The 18,883-nt window shown below is 35.4% G+C and overlaps 2 protein-coding genes and 1 pseudogene across 2 annotated transcripts in view; 1 reads left to right on the top strand and 2 right to left on the bottom strand.

Annotated features, from left to right (window-relative positions):
- The window catches only part of LOC21387265 (serine/threonine-protein kinase TOR), a 22,959-nt gene extending 16,415 nt beyond the window's left edge, over window positions 1–6,544 (bottom strand). Inside the window, exons 1-11 of the mRNA XM_024165110.1 lie at window positions 6,314–6,544; window positions 5,403–5,753; window positions 5,232–5,306; window positions 4,778–4,950; window positions 4,501–4,599; window positions 4,145–4,304; window positions 3,855–3,998; window positions 3,513–3,682; window positions 3,221–3,425; window positions 2,949–3,143; window positions 1,731–1,883 (exon numbers count right to left, since the gene is read on the bottom strand). Coding sequence (XP_024020878.1) covers window positions 1,731–1,883; window positions 2,949–3,143; window positions 3,221–3,425; window positions 3,513–3,682; window positions 3,855–3,998; window positions 4,145–4,304; window positions 4,501–4,599; window positions 4,778–4,950; window positions 5,232–5,306; window positions 5,403–5,753; window positions 6,314–6,436 — 1,848 coding nt within the window. The 5' untranslated portion in view covers window positions 6,437–6,544. The remainder of the gene's footprint in view (window positions 1–1,730; window positions 1,884–2,948; window positions 3,144–3,220; window positions 3,426–3,512; window positions 3,683–3,854; window positions 3,999–4,144; window positions 4,305–4,500; window positions 4,600–4,777; window positions 4,951–5,231; window positions 5,307–5,402; window positions 5,754–6,313) is intronic.
- A 5,682-nt stretch (window positions 6,545–12,226) lies between these two features.
- Window positions 12,227–15,120, bottom strand: LOC21387263. The gene is made up of 3 exons (XM_010097336.2): window positions 14,785–15,120; window positions 12,549–14,593; window positions 12,227–12,430 (listed from the first exon to the last, which is right to left on the bottom strand). Exons 1-3 carry the CDS (start codon window positions 14,966–14,968, stop codon window positions 12,347–12,349), a joined length of 2,313 nt encoding a protein of 770 aa, XP_010095638.1. The 5' UTR covers window positions 14,969–15,120; the 3' UTR covers window positions 12,227–12,346.
- Window positions 15,121–16,539: 1,419 nt separating this feature from the next.
- Window positions 16,540–18,221, top strand: LOC112091436 (annotated as a pseudogene).
- Window positions 18,222–18,883: the final 662 nt, after the last annotated feature.

Here is an 18,883-nt window from a genome sequence, read left to right as displayed (position 1 = left end):
GCTGTAATAAGATAATTACCCTTTTGAGCTAAAGAACAAGAAGAATTTGAAAATTGAGGAGATTGAAAGAGTTTGTATAGATGGTCTACTTGTTCCTTTGTGAACTGAGTTATTTCCAAGTTGATTTACTGCCTTTGAGAATCCTCACTCACGGTTTGGAATGCTTTGCCATCACCTCCATTCTTCTTTTTAAAATTCTTCGGTTTGCCATGAAGTTTCCAGCATGTTTCCTTTGTATGCCATGGTTTTTTGCAGTGATCACACCATGGTTTCTTTTTCGTTTCTTCCTCCGGATCAAATCCTCTAGAGACTTGAGCCGAACTTTCTGCTTCAGGATTGAGCTTCGGTTCTTGGGTTTTTAGCATCACTTTTCGCCTAGCCTCCTCTCTCCTAACTTCTGAAAACACTTCTCTGATAGATGGTAAGGGTTTTTTTCCTAAGACCCTTCCTCTTATTTCATCTAATTATTGATTGAGTCCTGCTAGAAACATGTAAACTCAATCATTCTCCTCTCTTTTCTTATGCCGCACACTATCAGTAGGACAATCCCATTCATCTTCATAACACAAATCCAATTCTTACCATAAAGTCACCATCTCATTGTTGTATGTTGTGACATCTCGATCTCCCTGCCTAGATTGCCACAGCTTCGTCTTTAGTTCGAAGATTTGTGATGAGTTTTCCAGGTCTAAGTACATCTCACGTACAGCTTCCCACATATCTCTGGCGGTTGGTAAAGAATAGATGGAGTTTCCCAATAGCCGGCTCCATTGAGTTAATGAGCCACGCCATTAACAAAGAGTTCTCGAATCGCCATACCTTCAGATTCGGATCACCTACTGCTGGTTTTTTTACCTCTCCGGTTAAATGGCCAAGTTTCCCTCTTCCATCAATTGCAAGCTTCATGGATTGAGCCCACTCCAGGTAATTCTTGCCATTTAATTTGTGAACAGTGATCTAAAGAGAAGGATTTGCATATGCTGCTAATGGATATGTGCCGTTGGTCATGGCAGTGGTTCCGGACTGCTCATTCTCTGTGAAATCCCTTGAAGAAGCAGAGGTCCTACTTGCTCCGGTCATGGCAGTCTTTGCCATTAAAATTTAAGAGCTAGCTCTGATACCATGTAGTTTTTTAGAAGAAAAATAACTTACTTTCTTATTATTAATATGCGGAATTTATAAGCTATTTATAGGCATAAAACTAACTTAGAAAATCTAACCTAATCATGAAATCCTAATTGGATTCCAAGTCATCCTTATCCGGACCTAATCAAACACTCTATCCGGATTTCTAAATTAAAACATAATTAAGGAAGAGATAACTCCTAACTTTTAGAATGATAATCTCCTTAAGAGATAATTTCCTAACTTTAAAAAAACCTAGGTCTTCGACACTCCCCCTCAAGTTGGAGCATAGATATCTATCATGCCCAACTTGCTGATAAGAAACTCAAAGCTTGGTCCGAATAATCCCTTTGTCAGAGAATATCAACTATTTGTTGTGTTGTTGGAACAAACGGCATACTGATCGCAGCCTTGTTGTCACAGTAGAGTTTCATAAGCATCTCTATTGGTTTCTTCAATTCCTCAAGAATTCTTTTTATGTGATAAATGCTTAGCTGCAATCACTTGATTGTATCACTTGCAACAGCCAAGAATTTTATGCAATTAATACAGAATCTACAAGTAAAGCATATGAATCCACGTGAGTTGAAATCAGTCAATCACACCTCATCATTCAAAGCAGCAAAAACTGCACTCAGACTGTCCGACTGTGCCAAAAAATCATCAAAACTTCTATTCCCATGGAGAGCAGAAAAGATTGAATGGCGAACAGTAACTTCAGCATCTGCAACAGCTGCAATTAGAAGCTTTTCTACAATCTGCAGAAAGACAAAACAGTAAAATTTAAGACTGTAAAAAAACTAAACTGCTAGGATGTTCCATAGATATCACGAATAACTTAATATCCACAAGCCTATGAAATAAAAGAAAACCTGTAAAGTGTAATGTAAAACCTAAAACATAAAGGAAAATCTGTAAGAGCATCTCCAATTGAGTGCCAAATTGATGTGCCAATGCCAATTTTGACATCTGAGTGAGGAAAAAAAAATCACTATCCAATTCAATGCTATTTTATATGCTAAATTTGCCACAAAGTATAGTAAATGCCAAATTTAGCATTTGATTGCTATTGGTTGATATATTAACTTTTTTATTTTGATCATTACAAAATTATTCTTTTAAAATTATTTTAATACTAAAAGTTTACTTTTACAAGTTTCAAAGCTTCATAATCATGAAAAAAGGTAGATATGGCATTTGAAGCAGAGGACAAAATAGATAGCACATCAAATATGTTATTTTCACACTTTTTAGTGACAAATACAGCATTTGCATTGGAGATGGTCCAAGTGTATGTTAAGCCCAAGCCCCTACAGACTTATGTTAGGCGTAGGGTTAGGGGGGCAGATTAGTCTTTTGGTATTTTATGGATTTAGGACTTTAGTATAAAGAGGGCATTAGCAAGTTAATTATGTTTATGCTGAGTTTTGTCAAGTTATTAGGAATAATTAGGAGTTTTTGAGAGATTGACCTACCTCTCGAATTGTAGGTCAGGATTGTCTTTTAGTTGATTTGATTAATAATAATAAGCCCTAATTCAGCCCTAATCCCAATTGATTCTTCTCTGAAACCTATCAATGTAATGTAAAACCTGTTCACCTTGTGATGCAAAAGAATAAAATGAAAAAAAAAAAAAAAAAAAAGGACCATAGCTGAGCAACACGAAACCAGTTCTGGAAACAGGCTGTTCCACATAAGAGAGAAAATTAAATAAAAGATAGAAACGCAAGGGAGAGGAGAAAACAAACCCAAAAAGGCATGAACACGTGAAAAATACCAAAACCACAAGTACAAACAAATGAAAGAAACTGTGGAAAACCAACCTCTTCAACCAGACGTCGACGCTTTCCCCCAGTGCGATTGGATCTACTAGAACCAAATTGTGTGCAGGCTAAGCCAGAAAAAGAATTTGCAACTAATCTGCAACAGCACAGGGCAGCATCCTTTCGTGTTGTTCCATCCTCATCATCCAAATATACAACAACGGATTCTCTCGCAAACTCAAGGAGGTCATGACCCTAATCAACATATTATTTTCCCGGTGAGATTTCAGGTGCAACTAGGAGTCATAAGTCAATAGCATGTATTATCAAACCTTAAAATTAAAACGAGCCAAAGTCTGCAAAGCAAGTTGCACAAGGGCTGGACCACTAAGGTCTGAAGCTTGCTGAGGAATATTCGTCAAATTTGCTCGATTTCCACCTACAGTTGATCTCCCCTGTGAATAATGGGACAGTGAAAGGACCATTGAAATGCAATCAAGCAACCGATCTTGAATGGGAGGTAGCAACGATGGGATACTAAAATAACAAGTAACAATCAACATTAGAGGAAAATAAATTTCCTGAATAATATAGGTCAAAGAAATCCAGATAAACCCTTTATACCTGGCGGCTATTTGCTCAAGGGCCTCAACAAGCGTCGAGGAGAGACCAGCAGCAAACATAACATCCAAAAGTCCACGAACATGAGGTTCCATAGCAGGTCCCATAGCTTTAGCAATGTTCCCAACACATGCCAAAGCCTCAAGCGAGGGTTTACCCCTGCGTGGTGCAATCTACAAAAATAATTGATATATAAACTATCAGAAATATGTCTGCTATCAAAATGACAGCCACAAAACAATAAAATCCACAAAAGTACACCGGACATGTAACACAAAAGTCAAAAAAGCATCATTTATGGTAGAGAACAAATATTCAATAGTTCAACATCCGAATGTCACATACTGCATCACGTAAGGGGGGAATAATTGTTGGCAAATAGTTCACAAGTTCCCCATCCAAAGCACCAGCCATCTCCCCGAGGGCAATAAATCCACTAGCGCGTTCAGTTGGTATTCGCAGAACCGCAAGAATATGATTCATGCATATCTGCAAGAAATTGAAACTTTTACATCTTGAGCAGTAAACTGGAAATAATAACAAACGTACAACAAGCTTTTTACCCAAAACATTTTGTTAACCATTTACAATGGCAACATAAAAGAAAATATGGGAAAAAAGCACCGAATACAAACCGTTAAGTAGTTGGTAACAAATCGATCACGCAGAAAATGAGCAATCCGCGGTAACAATGAAGTTATGCTCCGCCGAACAAGAGGATCTCGGTGCTCTAGATATCTGAGAACAATTTCAGCAACTTCTCTGTATCTTGACATCATGAACTCGCCTGTATTCCTGCACAGTTTACATTGAACTGGTCTTTTTGAGCTATGTCTATAAATTTGCATAGGGCCATCATAACACATTTCCGGCATCTACAAAAATGCCACTTTATGTGGTATACCAATAACATACTTCTGCCAGAAAATTGTTCTAACTGAAAGAAAGGAATATTGCTAAAAAAAAAGGGAAATTTTATATCTCTAGCAACCTTAAAAGCTCTCCTACTGCAAGTAGAGAACCATGTATGCTGTGAACAGGAGCATTTTTACCCAATCCATCTTGTGTTGCCTCAAACATACGATAGTACCTGCAAAATAACAAAAATTACAAATACCACTTACAGTGAACAAATGGCATATTAGAACACTATTTGATAAAGGAAGACAACTAGAACAACAAGTTCAAAGGAACGACAATATAAGCATGCAACAAAATCCTGCCTAAATGGCATTTACATAATACATGCATTAGGACAACGTACTGACCATTGCACACGCCATCTTGTCTCACGTTTCTCAATAACACGAAGACAAGCACGCAGTGCATCCACAGCTCGCTCCCGAACATCCAATCTAGGATCTCTTAGAGCAACCCATATAACATCAACAAATTCAGGTACATGCACATTGAACACCGTTGAAGCATTTTCCGCCATTTCCTGAAGTGATAATGAATTTCCTACGTGAGAATTCAAGTGAAAAAAAAATAAAAGAATAAAATAACCAAATAGAAAATGTAAAAATAAAAAATAAAAATCATGAATGCAAATAAAAGTAAAATTGAACATGAAGATATAAGATAGCCTTTTGATGTGGAGAAAACATATGACCTATCACTTCATACATATTCAAAATAATATCATTGCCCCATACTGAGAAAGAGAAAAAAGAAAATTTCAAGTAATCAATAAGAATACAAAATAACGAACATGGCACTTACTTTCAAGATTAAGACAGCAGCGAAACGGCGATACTCTACTCTTTCTCCACGCAGCCAATCAAGTGCAATTTTGATCTATAGAAACGAGCCTTATCTCAAGCCCCCACTCAAAGATAGGGAAAACTATTTTTTTTTTTTTTAAAATGCCTAAGATGAAATGGGATAACACACCTGGTGTTCAACATCATCTGCAGTCATTGCTCCACCTGCTCGGGCTAGATGACCCAAAACCCGGCTAGCAAGTTCCAGAATCTCAGGGTGACGCTTTATTTCAAACACAGTCCTCATGTAATTTGAAAATTTAGAAACCTTGGAGGCATTCTCTCCAAGAGCGACATCGATTAACTCATCAATAGCTCTCAAAGCTCCCATATTTTCCGCGGCATCATTACTTTCTAAAAGAGTAGAAATCCGATCGTACAACTGATCCATGAAACGGGAAAAAGCTTCTCCGCTAAGATCACGAGCTTCTTCCTCTAGATGTTTCTTGAAAGCTAGAGAAGCCCCCTCCTGTTGAGCAGTCTAAGGAAAAGGTAATCAGGTGTCCAGATCACATCAACCAGAAACGACTCTATTCTTAAAATGTACTAGATTCCCATAATGACGACAGGAATCTAAAAGTCATTACATGTCTGAAAGGAACAACATGCCAAAACATAAATGAATCTGAAGTCCAAGGAATCATTAGTGAACGTTTGGTTGATGGATTCAGAACCATTTTCGATTTACGTGTATTTTTTGTGAAAGAAAATACCGTAGCGAACCATTCGAATCATAATCTAGCAACCAAACAAAAATAACTAAAAAACGATTTGCCAAAAGAAAAACTAAATAAACTCATAACAAGAAACCAACCAAGAACAAAGACAAGACCAGTGTAATCTATGCGGAGTTGAAAAACAAGGCAATTTAACAATAATTTCACAGCAATTATACACTGGATTGAGTTCCTCAACTAATCGGAACCTAACAACGCCTGTAAATTCGCCCATTTCCAGTACTCTTCAGCCTAAACTGAAGTAATTCACCAGTGAGCAGAGCAATTTTCCCGGGAAACAAACGGAGGCAAAATTCGGGCGTACCTTGGGGGCGTTACGGAAGCAGAGGTCGGAGAGGATTCGGTTGAGGGCGTCAAAGTTGCCGCCGGTGGGTCCGGCGGAGACGGGACCGCCATAGCGGACGATGGACTGAGCAGAGGACGCCATGTGGCTCTCCTCTTCTCTCCCACCCAAACCCTAAACCCCCAAATCCAATGTGTGCGTCTGTTTCTCTTTGTGGATCTCTTCTGTTTCAAGACATCGAAGCTGTGCCCTTACGAGGTGTGGATTTTCCAATATATTTCTATTATATATATATACGACAGGAATCTAAAAGTCATTACATGTCTGAAAGGAACAACATGCCAAAACATAAATGAATCTGAAGTCCAAGGAATCATTAGTGAACGTTTGGTTGATGGATTCAGAACCATTTTCGATTTACGTGTATTTTTTGTGAAAGAAAATACCGTAGCGAACCATTCGAATCATAATCTAGCAACCAAACAAAAATAACTAAAAAACGATTTGCCAAAAGAAAAACTAAATAAACTCATAACAAGAAACCAACCAAGAACAAAGACAACACCAGTGTAATCTATGCGGAGTTGAAAAACAAGGCAATTTAACAATAATTTCACAGCAATTATACACTGGATTGAGTTCCTCAACTAATCGGAACCTAACAACGCCTGTAAATTCGCCCATTTCCAGTACTCTTCAGCCTAAACTGAAGTAATTCACCAGTGAGCAGAGCAATTTTCCCGGGAAACAAACGGAGGCAAAATTCGGGCGTACCTTGGGGGCGTTACGGAAGCAGAGGTCGGAGAGGATTCGGTTGAGGGCGTCAAAGTTGCCGCCGGTGGGTCCGGCGGAGACGGGACCGCCATAGCGGACGATGGACTGAGCAGAGGACGCCATGTGGCTCTCCTCTTCTCTCCCACCCAAACCCTAAACCCCCAAATCCAATGTGTGCGTCTGTTTCTCTTTGTGGATCTCTTCTGTTTCAAGACATCGAAGCTGTGCCCTTACGAGGTGTGGATTTTCCAATATATTTCTATTATATATATATATGTGTGTGTGTATAAAAATATACTGGATATACACAAGTTTGTATAATAAGAAAATTGCAGAATTTGAATTTATCCTGCACTCTAGATTTTTTTTTTATAAATATCATTTTATTAATATAATTATTTAATTAAATAATTAAAAAAAATTAATTCATATATTTTTTAAAAATATTTATCAGGATTACTTTATATAATAAATCAAACCACGACACAACATTGTAATTTTGCGGGTTACAAATACTCTCTCTTACGTATGTATGTGTAATTGTGTAGTGTGTAGAGGAGGCACGCCAACAACTTGTCGTATTAATACAACCGAAATATGCTTTTATTTACGAATTTGCGATTCGAAACGTGGACAAATGACATCAAGCCAGCCTTATAATCGGTTCTAGACAAACGAGTCACGTTTTTTTCACTGATTTAAGTTTAAAATTTAAATTTTATTATAATAAAAAGTTCTCAAAAATAGTCACATCTAACTTTTTTGTTACAGAAGGTTCTCACATAACATCACATCTCAACTCGAATTAAAAACTCAAATTAACGAACCGAACGGGAACGTCATTCACGAATAAATAAATAAAAATGAGATAAATATTTCTTACGGTATATAAGTTTAAATTTTTTTCATTATTTTTAATTAAATAACTATATTTGTTAAAAGAATACTAACTTTACTTTTAAATATTTTTCATAAAAAATGAGTGACGTTCTTTAACACGTTATTTATTTAGGTAAAAGGAAGTCTTCTTTCATCGAAATTTTCCTTTGGTTGGGTAGTTTTTAAGCAGTATTGTTGCCACTTATTAGAGCAATACGTGGTTTTCAAACTTTTAGCTAAAAATGACATTTTTAGTGTGTAGAGGAGGCACGCCAACAACTTGTCGTATTAATACAACCGAAATATGCTTTTATTTACGAATTTGCGATTCGAAACGTGGACAAATGACATCAAGCCAGCCTTATAATCGGTTCTAGACAAACGAGTCACGTTTTTTTCACTGATTTAAGTTTAAAATTTAAATTTTATTATAATAAAAAGTTCTCAAAAATAGTCACATCTAACTTTTTTGTTACAGAAGGTTCTCACATAACATCACATCTCAACTCGAATTAAAAACTCAAATTAACGAACCGAACGGGAACGTCATTCACGAATAAATAAATAAAAATGAGATAAATATTTCTTACGGTATATAAGTTTAAATTTTTTTCATTATTTTTAATTAAATAACTATATTTGTTAAAAGAATACTAACTTTACTTTTAAATATTTTTCATAAAAAATGAGTGACGTTCTTTAACACGTTATTTATTTAGGTAAAAGGAAGTCTTCTTTCATCGAAATTTTCCTTTGGTTGGGTAGTTTTTAAGCAGTATTGTTGCCACTTATTAGAGCAATACGTGGTTTTCAAACTTTTAGCTAAAAATGACATTTTTTTTAAAATTACAATTATTTTTTAGTTTATCCCTTTTTAAGGGTAGTTTATCCCGAATTTTCTTTCCTTACAATAAATTTCAAAATGAATGAACATTTCAATAAAGGACAATGATTTTATTTCAAACCATTACAAACAAAGTCTATTGCAAAAATTAGATTAAATTTCCATATTGGCATAACTCAAAGTTTAAACTGCAAAATGAAATATAAGTTAGGGATTTTTGTTTTAGAACATATAACTAAGGATACGAAATTTATATATTTTGTATAAAAATAAAATTAATTGTTTTAAATTTAAACTTGGAACTTGAAAATGTTATTTTCTTTTCTTTTTTTTTTCTCTGACCGAGCATGTATGTTCTTTTTAGTCGATGTGTGTAATTTTGAAAATTAAGGAAATAAACAAAGAAAGGGATGCAATTACAAACTATAAGAATCATCAATCTTTCTCTAAATTTTTTTTAAAAAAATCCATTTTTCATAAAGACAAAAACAATAATCAATATATAGTATAGTTTCAGGATTTACATTTTAGAGAATGAACATGTAATTGTGCTCTTATTTTGGGAATGATACTCTTTTTCTCTCACATATGATTTGTTTCCAAATATCAGTGTTCTTATTTGGCAATGACAATCATTGTTTTTTTTTTCCCCACGATCAATGAGAATCAGCCAAATTGCAAAAGCAGTAAATTTCCCTTTTAATGTTGATGATGTATGTATTAATTACCGTCAATTTGACAATTTCATATCTTCAATGACTTAATGAGCTTTGATTAGCGACTCTGTGGTTGCAGTAAATGATTTAGGGTCGTTTAATTCATGCATTTAAATTAGTAATTTTTAATTTTAACATTTGAAATTTAAATATTTTACGAAAGAAAAATATTATAACAGAATTAAAATCATAAATTTAAATGCATGAAATAAACGAACCCTTAAATTTAACTTAACGACAATTTACCTCTACATTGGGATAGAGAGAAAGCAAACATTTTTCTCTTTAAGAAAAAATCTAATATAAGGAATAAAAAAAAAAAGATAATTATGCTGGATGACCCTTTTTAACTACCTCTTTTTATAAATGACCGAACTTTTTTTATTTTATGAAAATGGACGTTTTGTTTACACGAGTCAATCAATGATTGGCTTATAGACCACGGTCAAGCAATGATTGACCTATAATTGATTGACTGATTCATTATTAATTTCTCAATGGTTTGTCATTAATAAACATGTAATTTATTAATTAAAATTGATTAATTACTAATTGATTTTACTTATTTATTAACTAATGTTGATTAATAATAAAGAATAATCGAGTTAATCCGTGATAAATTATAGTCCATTATGATTGACCACTAAGTCAATCAGTGATGGACCGCTGAGTCAATTAATAATTGATCACTAAGTTCATGAAAATGACAATTTTTGCAATTTTGTAAAACTTCGACCATATATGGAAAACATCTTCAAGAAAGAAATCCCTAAAAAAATGCAAAGTTCATCTTTGTGTTTGTAGATCCATACCGTAAAAAATGTAAATATCTCAAAATGCATTTATGCATTTATGAAATATGTTTGTATAATGAGTCGCGTTATATATTACTATTGATGATTATCACTATTCCGTTTGAGTAAATCACAAACTTGCATGTGAATTCTAAAAATTATTTATTTAGACATAGGACACACAATTATATGTGTTTTTCTCAAAATAAATAGTCTAAAAACTGATGTCTCAATAAAAAATAGTTAAAAAAAAACTAATGAAGATTATCACCACCAACGATAATGAGTCTTTAGTCTTATCGTGATGTGTATGTATTCCGTGTAAAAGTACGACATGTCGTTCCTCCCTAAACAATGTTTGCAAAGTCAAGAAACTACTAGTCGTTTTCCAAAGTTTTCAGTTACTTATTTTAACCGACGCGTGGCTTTGTATTTGGAAAAAAATATGCGATTCTTAAGTTAATAAACGACGACAATATAAAAAAAAGACAGCAAAAGAGATAACATGAAAAACGACACATAAATGGAAAATGATCATAGAAAACAACATAGTGAAACAACATGATAACTAAACGACAGCAAAATGACGTCTGAGGACGACATTGAAATTAAAAGGACTACAGAAAAAGCAACAGAAACGTTAAACGGCAATAAAATAATGAACAATAACAAAATGACTCAAAGATACAATAGCCCGGGATATGTGAGACAAAATCAATAAACGGCAACAATGTGAAAGGATACAATAAGGGTCGAGCAAACAGAATTAACTACAATAGCAATGCGAAGACGGCAAGTAAATTACATGGGAGGATGACATGAAAAACCAATAACAGATTAACATTGTTAAAACGACATTAAAAAGAGCAAACGAGAACAACTGAAAAAAAATACGAAATTGAAGAGCAACATGAGACATGACAACAAATTGGCACGAAATTAGTAAGTAACAACCAAAATGAGAAAATAACAAACCATAACAATGTAAAAAGTACATAAAAATACCAAACGACGGTGAAGGAGACCAAATAAAAAACGACACGTAGAGGGCAAAAAAAAAAAGTAATGCATAGACGACAACAAAACGGCAACTTGAAAAATGACACCGTGAAAAAAGACAACAACAAAAACAAATGAATAAACGACATGAATATGTTACCATAAGACGACAGCGAAAAACAACATTCAAAGCGACACAAAGAGGATAAACGACAACAAATCAAAAACCGACAAAATTGAGACAAAATAATTAATCAAAATGAAAAAAAAAGGTAAAAGACAAAATCAGAGGAAATCTTTGAACATTGGAACTTCAATTAGGCAGTAATAAACAATGGCTTACTCCCAGCAAACCATCCGTTGATTGTTTTTTCCATATTTACAAGAAGAAAAATGGGCAACTATCAACTCTGAAGGACATAAATACCAAACTAAGCAGTGATAGGTTAAAAAAAAAAATCCAAAACTTCACGTTGGCTGTTGTCTTTCCAACACTCGCAACCGTTTTAACCACACCAAAAAGGCTTCGGAGCCATGTCTGAGAAAACATTATCCGTAAGCAATTTTTTAATTTTGGAAATCTGCTCCTTTTTTTCCCCTGAATACTTATTGAGTGCAGATGAATTGTTGGTTTGAGGTTGTAACTGTGTACGACGAACATATAAGAAAAAAAAAACAGAAGAATGCATATAGGAGAAATTCCACTAATTTGTACGACGAACTGTGAGCATTAATTAGCAAGTTATCGTTCATCATGGAGAAATGCGCTGCGTGTGTGTGTGTTAATGTTGAAAAACAAAGATTTTACAGAGATTTCTTCATTACTAAAAGAAAATGGTGAGATTGCAAAGAATGATACTGAAGTACAAATCAGCCAATCACAATGAGTGTCTAATTAAATACACAACATTGTTAGTAAAGACAGCCTAACGACAAGGCATAACAACCAACGTTACACAACAAGCTCGAACTCCTCCTACAACTACTAATACTAGTACTAAATAGTGGTGCTCATTAACAATGAACGTTTAGTCTAATACTCTTCTAGTTAATCATCACGGAGACGTGACATGGCTTCTGAGTCTGCTGGAGCGCGCCTAACAGGAGTTATAACCTCTTCATCTCCGCGTCCCTACCAAAAAAAAAAAAAGGAAAGTCAACACATAAGAAACATATATATGTTTTGGTCATGTTCATGAATTTTTTTATGTAAGTGAGAAAAAAAAATATGGTTTGTGGTTAAAACTCACATATTTGGTGGGGATGTTCTCATAGGTCGTGAAGCTTCCGTAAGACGGTGAACCTATCGAGGAATCCATCGACGAAGCCATGGATTCCCTCCTTTGGTTCTTCTTGGCCTTCCTCTCATAGCTCCAAGTTTCATTAAGAGAATTCAGTCCTTTTGTATTGTTGTTGTAAGAAGAAGTGTTATGATAGCTGCTCATCTCCGAGGGACAAGACTCGCCAGAACAGTCCCAAGAATAGGGTTGCACCTCAAAAGTGTTCCCGTGCTTGGAAAGAGTCGGACTTGAATCCAATTTCTTAGTCACCAATCTCTCACTTTTAATGACATCGGAATCATTCAAAGTTGAGTTGTTATTCCCTTTCCTCACAAAGACAAAGCCTGTACAAGCAATTAGAGCCAAAACAAATAAGGCTATTCCCAACATATTCACTTTGGTGAAACTATTTTCTGTACTGCCATCAACTGCAACATCTACTTCTGAACTTTGTGTGCCCTCTGATGAAGCATCAACTTCTGGTGCTTCAGAAATAAAAAGATCTTCATTTGCAGCCTCCGTTTCAGCACCAGAACTCATATCAACCTCATATTGGGAAATCCCAGCTTCCAAAACTTCGGGTTGGGCTGCTTCATCAGTCTGCGAAATCGGTATCGGGTTGTCCTCAAAATCACCAGGAAGTTCATTTCCTTCTTGACTAACTTCTTCAGGATCAGGACTAATGCATGCTTCTGGCATTTCTTCAACTTCAGAAGATGCTTCATCATCCTCCTGATGCACTTCTTCCACATATTCAGCATCAACTAGTAATGCTTCATCCTCCATAATTACATATGCAGCTCCAATATGAAACTGCCCATTCTCTCTTGTAGGTACAAGCACATTCATTTCATAACCATCAAAGGGTACATCATCCTCAACCAAAGCAGACAAGTTAAAATAATTCAAGGGCCCCACTTTGTGTGCTCCTCTAAGATTGGATATCAACTCAGAAAGAGAAGAGACAGAATTTGCGTACCAAACACGAAACCTTTGAGTTATCCCATCAAAACTCGCTTTCGCGAACTCGAGGACTTCAAACTGATCATACTGCTTCAAGAAGGCTGGTGCACCGTTGAAAGCAGAATGGTCGGTCACCGGCGAATTGGCAACCGAGATCGATACACAAGCAATTGAGAGAATGATAAGCAAAGCAGTCAACTTTGACCTCCAAACTGACCACGGCTTAGATTCCCTCTTTGCTTCAACAGCCTCATCTGATATAACAGCATCAATTGGACTTGGTTCAGAAACAACAAGCTCCTCCTCTTCTTCCTCTTCTTTTTCTTCTCCTTGTTTTTCTTCTGCTCTCACTTCTTCACCCGAAGAAACATCATCTTCCGTTTCCTTCAATAAAGATTCCGACTGGGTTTCATCTTCTTCTTCTTCTTCAGTAGTATCAGTGTCAGAAAATCCGTCCTCGAGCCGCTTTCCTTCTTTTGTCTTGCTGAGATAGAGTTCGACTCGAGGGTTCGGCTTGTAATGAAGAAAACGAGGCCTCGGGGAAAGGTAGTTGGTTTTGGGATCATAAGGAGACGCCAAAGGATCCGAATCCAATGGCGCTATTACTGGAATCGAAGACGGAGTAGGAGGAGGAGGAGGGCTAATCTTGAAAGTAGGTTCAAGGTTAACAAGCTCGGGCTCCACGAAAGAAACTTTCTTCTTCGGCAACGAATCCGATTTGGCTTTCGAATCTTCGGAAACTGGAGGAGCTGCAGGAGCTTTATCTTCCTGCTTGTGATCCGAAAGATCAGCAATTGGTGGACTAAAAGATGCGATTTTGAATTCGGAGAACGAAATGGAATCGCTAACCGGCTCGTTTCTCTCTTCCAAAATCTTCTTCCTTGGCGAAGCGTTGATCTTGGAAGCAGCAGAGATCGTCGGAGACATGAAATTCTTTGCGCCCTTCGATCCCATCGGCGATCGGAGTTTCACCATTTTCCCATTCTCTTTGTCCTCGTTATCGCGCAAAGTCACCACGCTCTCTCTGCTAACGGAGTTTCTTCGCGGATACTCTGCAAATACAAGAACAAGGAAACAAAAAATAATAAGTTCAACATTTTTTCTCTCCGAGTTTCTCAGCAAACAAACAGATCATTATCAAGCGAAAACAGAAATCAAATTACACCTGAATGGCTGTTAACGGGGGTATTAAGGTTTAAAACAAACAGATCATTATTAAGCGAACACAGAAATCAAATCAAACCTGAAGGGCTGTTAACGGGGGTATTAGGGTTTAAGCCTTTGGGATTTGGGACAATTGAGGGCTTGCTAAAGGGGTTTCCAGCGAAGCTCCTTCTCATGGGGTTTCCGATCTCAGAGCTTCTTGCGTTAGGGTTTGCTCGGCCTGGGATTGGCGAAGAGGAGGACTTGTTAGGAGGCGCCGCCATGGGAGGTTTTTCCTCGTACTGAGTTCAATGGTGTTTTTCTTCGGCAGAAAATTCAAAAATGAAAGAAACAGGGCAATAGAGAAAATCAGTTGACAGATCTGTAACGGCGAGGTTTTGAGAATCTTCGGAGGAATTAGAATGTGGTTTCTTGAAGGAAATAGTAACGGCTAGTTAGAGGAGAGAGAGGAAGATTTAAATCCTGGTTTTTTGACCGTTGGAGGATTTTAATCGAGTGCTGTTGAAAAAAGGAGGATAAAAGGATTAGAGCCGTTAGATTGAGTTATTGGAAAGTAGAGAAGAGATCTATGTATCCGTTGAGCTTTAACTCGATGGTCTTCCAATTAACGGGTGTGGACTGACACTTTTTTTTTTTTTTTTTCTATCTATTATGAGGGGAAACTATCTCAAACAATAAAAAAATTTCCCTACGTAAAATTTATAAAAAAAATTCTCAGAAAACAACAAAAAAAAAAAACTTATAAAAAATTTACCAGTATCTATTCATAAGGCATGTTTGGTTCATTGGTTCAAATCGATAATTTTGATTCTAAATTCAAATTGTATAAGAGAATCTACTAATTGAATTTTTTTATTCTAAAAAAAATTAGTGTAACAAAAATTTAAACACGTAAACTAAGTGATTAGTAAAAAAAATACATGAACCAAACAGACGTTAACGTTACATTTTATATTCCCTTTTTAAAAAAAAAAAGAACATTGCATCCAATGCCAAAATCCCAATGTTAAAGCAACCCTCACCCACTAGCATACTACACCGTATATAGTTGCTCAATTGGCATACGATCACAAAATGTCGGTATTTGAAAGGGGATGATCAGGAGAAGGAATAACTTTAAAAAAAAAAGCATGAGAAATAAACCAGCGCCCCCCCCCCCCAACCCCCCCACGCCACTTTTTTTTTCCCCACAAAAAAAAAAGAATAATATAGTGTGATTTTTTCTTTAATGTGTTTAGGATTAGAATTCGAGTGGCCGTCGCGAAAAGAGAGAGAAACATGGGGTGCATTTGAAACTCGTTCTAAAATGATTTTATTTTTTATATGAAAACGAAAATGTTTTCAATCTCAGACATAAATTATTTTTGAAAATGCATTTATTAGTTTTATCAAGAGATTATTTTTAGTGTAAACAAACTCATTAATGTATCTCTTTCTCTCTCTGCTTGAGAGAGGAGAAAACGAAAACAAAAAATGAAAAACGATTAAAAGTCGTTTTTCATTTCTTTCTCATTTTACAGTAAACCAAAAAATCATTTTCATTTTCATTTTTTATCTTTATTCCGCTAAATGTCGTTTTAGAAACGTTTTCATTTTTTTTCTCAAAAAATGTGAAAAATAAAAACGGGATCAATTCCAAATACGGCCAGGAGCTTTTGTGGCATAAGGCTTGTGGTCAGCAACAGAGGCAAGTGGGGCATGTGTCCCCACAGAAGTTATGTATACATTTTTTTAATATAATTTTTTAAAAATACTACTTTTATTTGTATTTTTTTTATTTTGCCCCAAAACAAGCTGAATTAAAAACCCTTTATTTGTCTTTTCTCTCTTCACTATGCACTTCTTCTCGTCTTCTCCCATAAGCAATGTATGCTTGAGGACTAGAGGACTGCTGCTGGCCCACCACACCCACTACTACTCAGGTTTGTCTTCTCTTCCTTTATTTATTTTGTGCTTTGTGCCCACTTCTTTTACCGAAAAGTTTAAGAGTTTTCTCTTTTTTTATTTTTTTTAAAGATCCATGGACATTTGAGGTTTTGTCTCTAGCTCATAAAAGCTTTGTAGATAATGTGTCTTTTGTCTTTTACTACGTTTATAGTACAAGCTTTGTAGATTCATGCTTGTGCTAATGGTTTGTCTACTTTATAAATTATAACTTAGAATTTTATTTTTTTTATAATAAATTAATTTAGTTTCTATTTCCTATGATTAATTAATGATTTTAATTATTGATATTTGGTACAAATTATTTGATTAAGTAGAACTTGAATTTGTGTGTGGGTTAGTTTTTATATTCTTTTGATGTTTATTTTTTTAGTCTATTATGTTGGTTTTTTTTTGTATTTTGAGTGCTTATCTTTGTTTTTTTTTTTACTTTTTTGTAGTTTCTTAAATATTCTTTTGAAATAGTAACGGAGATTTGAAATAGTAATGGAGAAATATTTCAAAAGAAAATTAGAACCTCCATTTCTAGAAAGAAAAAATGATGACAGTATTAAATCATGTAGCGTGGAAATTAACTTGATAGATCTTCCAACGGATCCGGGGTTAAGAACTCCAATTTTGGATTATAATCCTAATGTTCGAGATCAAGTTCAAAGAGCGTATATGCAAAGGGGTCCTTGTCAACCTCGAAGTCATGATTTTTCTTTAAGTAAATGTGGGCAAGCATTAAGAAAATTCAACCCTATTTGGTTTGAATCGTTGGAAGATAGCATAACAAAAGATGCGGCATTTTGTTTGTGTTGTTATCTTTTCAAACCAATTATTTCGGGTAGTGATTATTTCGTTAGTGAAGGCTTTTCAAATTGGGAAAAGAAAGAAAGACTTCAGACTCATGTTGGAGGCTCAAGTAGCTTACACAACCAAGCTTGGAGGAATTGTGAAGCCTTGATGAACCAAAAGCAACATATTGAAATAATTATTTCCAAGCAATCAAAATAAGCTCAAAAAAATATCGAATTCGTTTGAATGCATCAGTGGATTGTGTGCGATTTCTTTTACGACAAGGGCTCGCATTTCGTGGTCATGATGAATCTGACGACTCAAGCAATCAAGGTAACTTTCTAGAGCTTTTGCAATTTCTAGCTTCTCACAATGATGAAGTTAGAGGTGTTACATTGAAGAATGCTCCTGAAAATATGAAATTAACATCACCTGATATTCAAAAAGACATCGTAAATGTTGTTGCAATTGAAACTGTCAATATTATTATTAAAGATATTGGAGATGCTCTATTTTTTATTCTTGTTGATGAATCTCATGACATCTCAACAAATGAGCAGATGGCTGTTGTGTTGCCTTGTGTGGATAAAAAAGGGCAAGTAATTGAACGTTTTATAGGTATTGAACATGTTGCTAGTACCCCAGCTCCCTCACTTAAGTCTGCTTGATAAATTATTTTCAAGATACAGATTAAGCATATCAAGACTACGAGGACAAGGTTATGATGGAGCAAGTGCTGGTTCCCGAATCAAATTCGGGTGCGAAAGCGTGGGGAAGGCGGATCGTGTATAACAAAAATTTTCATAAAACTTTTGAGATACTCTATAGATTATATTAATTTATGCACGAATAAATTAATCGCATTAATTTACATCAAGAATTCAATCCGAAAAAATACCTGGAAGCTGACTCGGATGATAACTTGAATTCTTTGACCACGAACAGTCCTTGCTCCAATCTTTGTGTTTAGAATACCAAAGTCTTCCACGTCAATTCCTTGATTCCACGTAGACGTGTGTGTGGGCACACGTGAGACAAAAACAGGTTTCTTAAACACTCAAATTTCCACAAACACCAACGCATGCATGATGTGGAATTTTTGGAGAAAAATATTTTCTCTCTCTTTTCTCTCTATGAATTTCGGCCACCAACTATTAGGGCTGAAAAATTGCTTCAAAAATTGTGTCCACAATTTTCTATCATTCTCATATTTAAAGAGTAGAAGTCAAACTTCAAAACAGGATCAAATCCCTATCTCCAATTTTGAATTTCGAACAAAAAAATCTCTTCCCCTTATCCTTTAGTGGCCGGCCACCATTAAGGATTTATCCCTGTGTGTGTGGCACCTATATCAGATAGGGAAGGAAGAGATTTTATCCTTTATCCAGTAGTCCAATTTTAATTCAGATTCAAATTCGAATTTAAGTCAAACTTAAATTAATTTGAATTCTAAA

Source organism: Morus notabilis, unplaced genomic scaffold (assembly GCF_000414095.1).
Source record: "Morus notabilis unplaced genomic scaffold, ASM41409v2 Scaffold1100, whole genome shotgun sequence".
In the NCBI taxonomy this organism is placed as follows: Eukaryota; Viridiplantae; Streptophyta; class Magnoliopsida; order Rosales; family Moraceae; genus Morus; species Morus notabilis.
The sequence above is the reverse complement of the archived record's forward strand: the minus strand, read 5'-3'. Positions and strand labels throughout refer to the sequence as shown.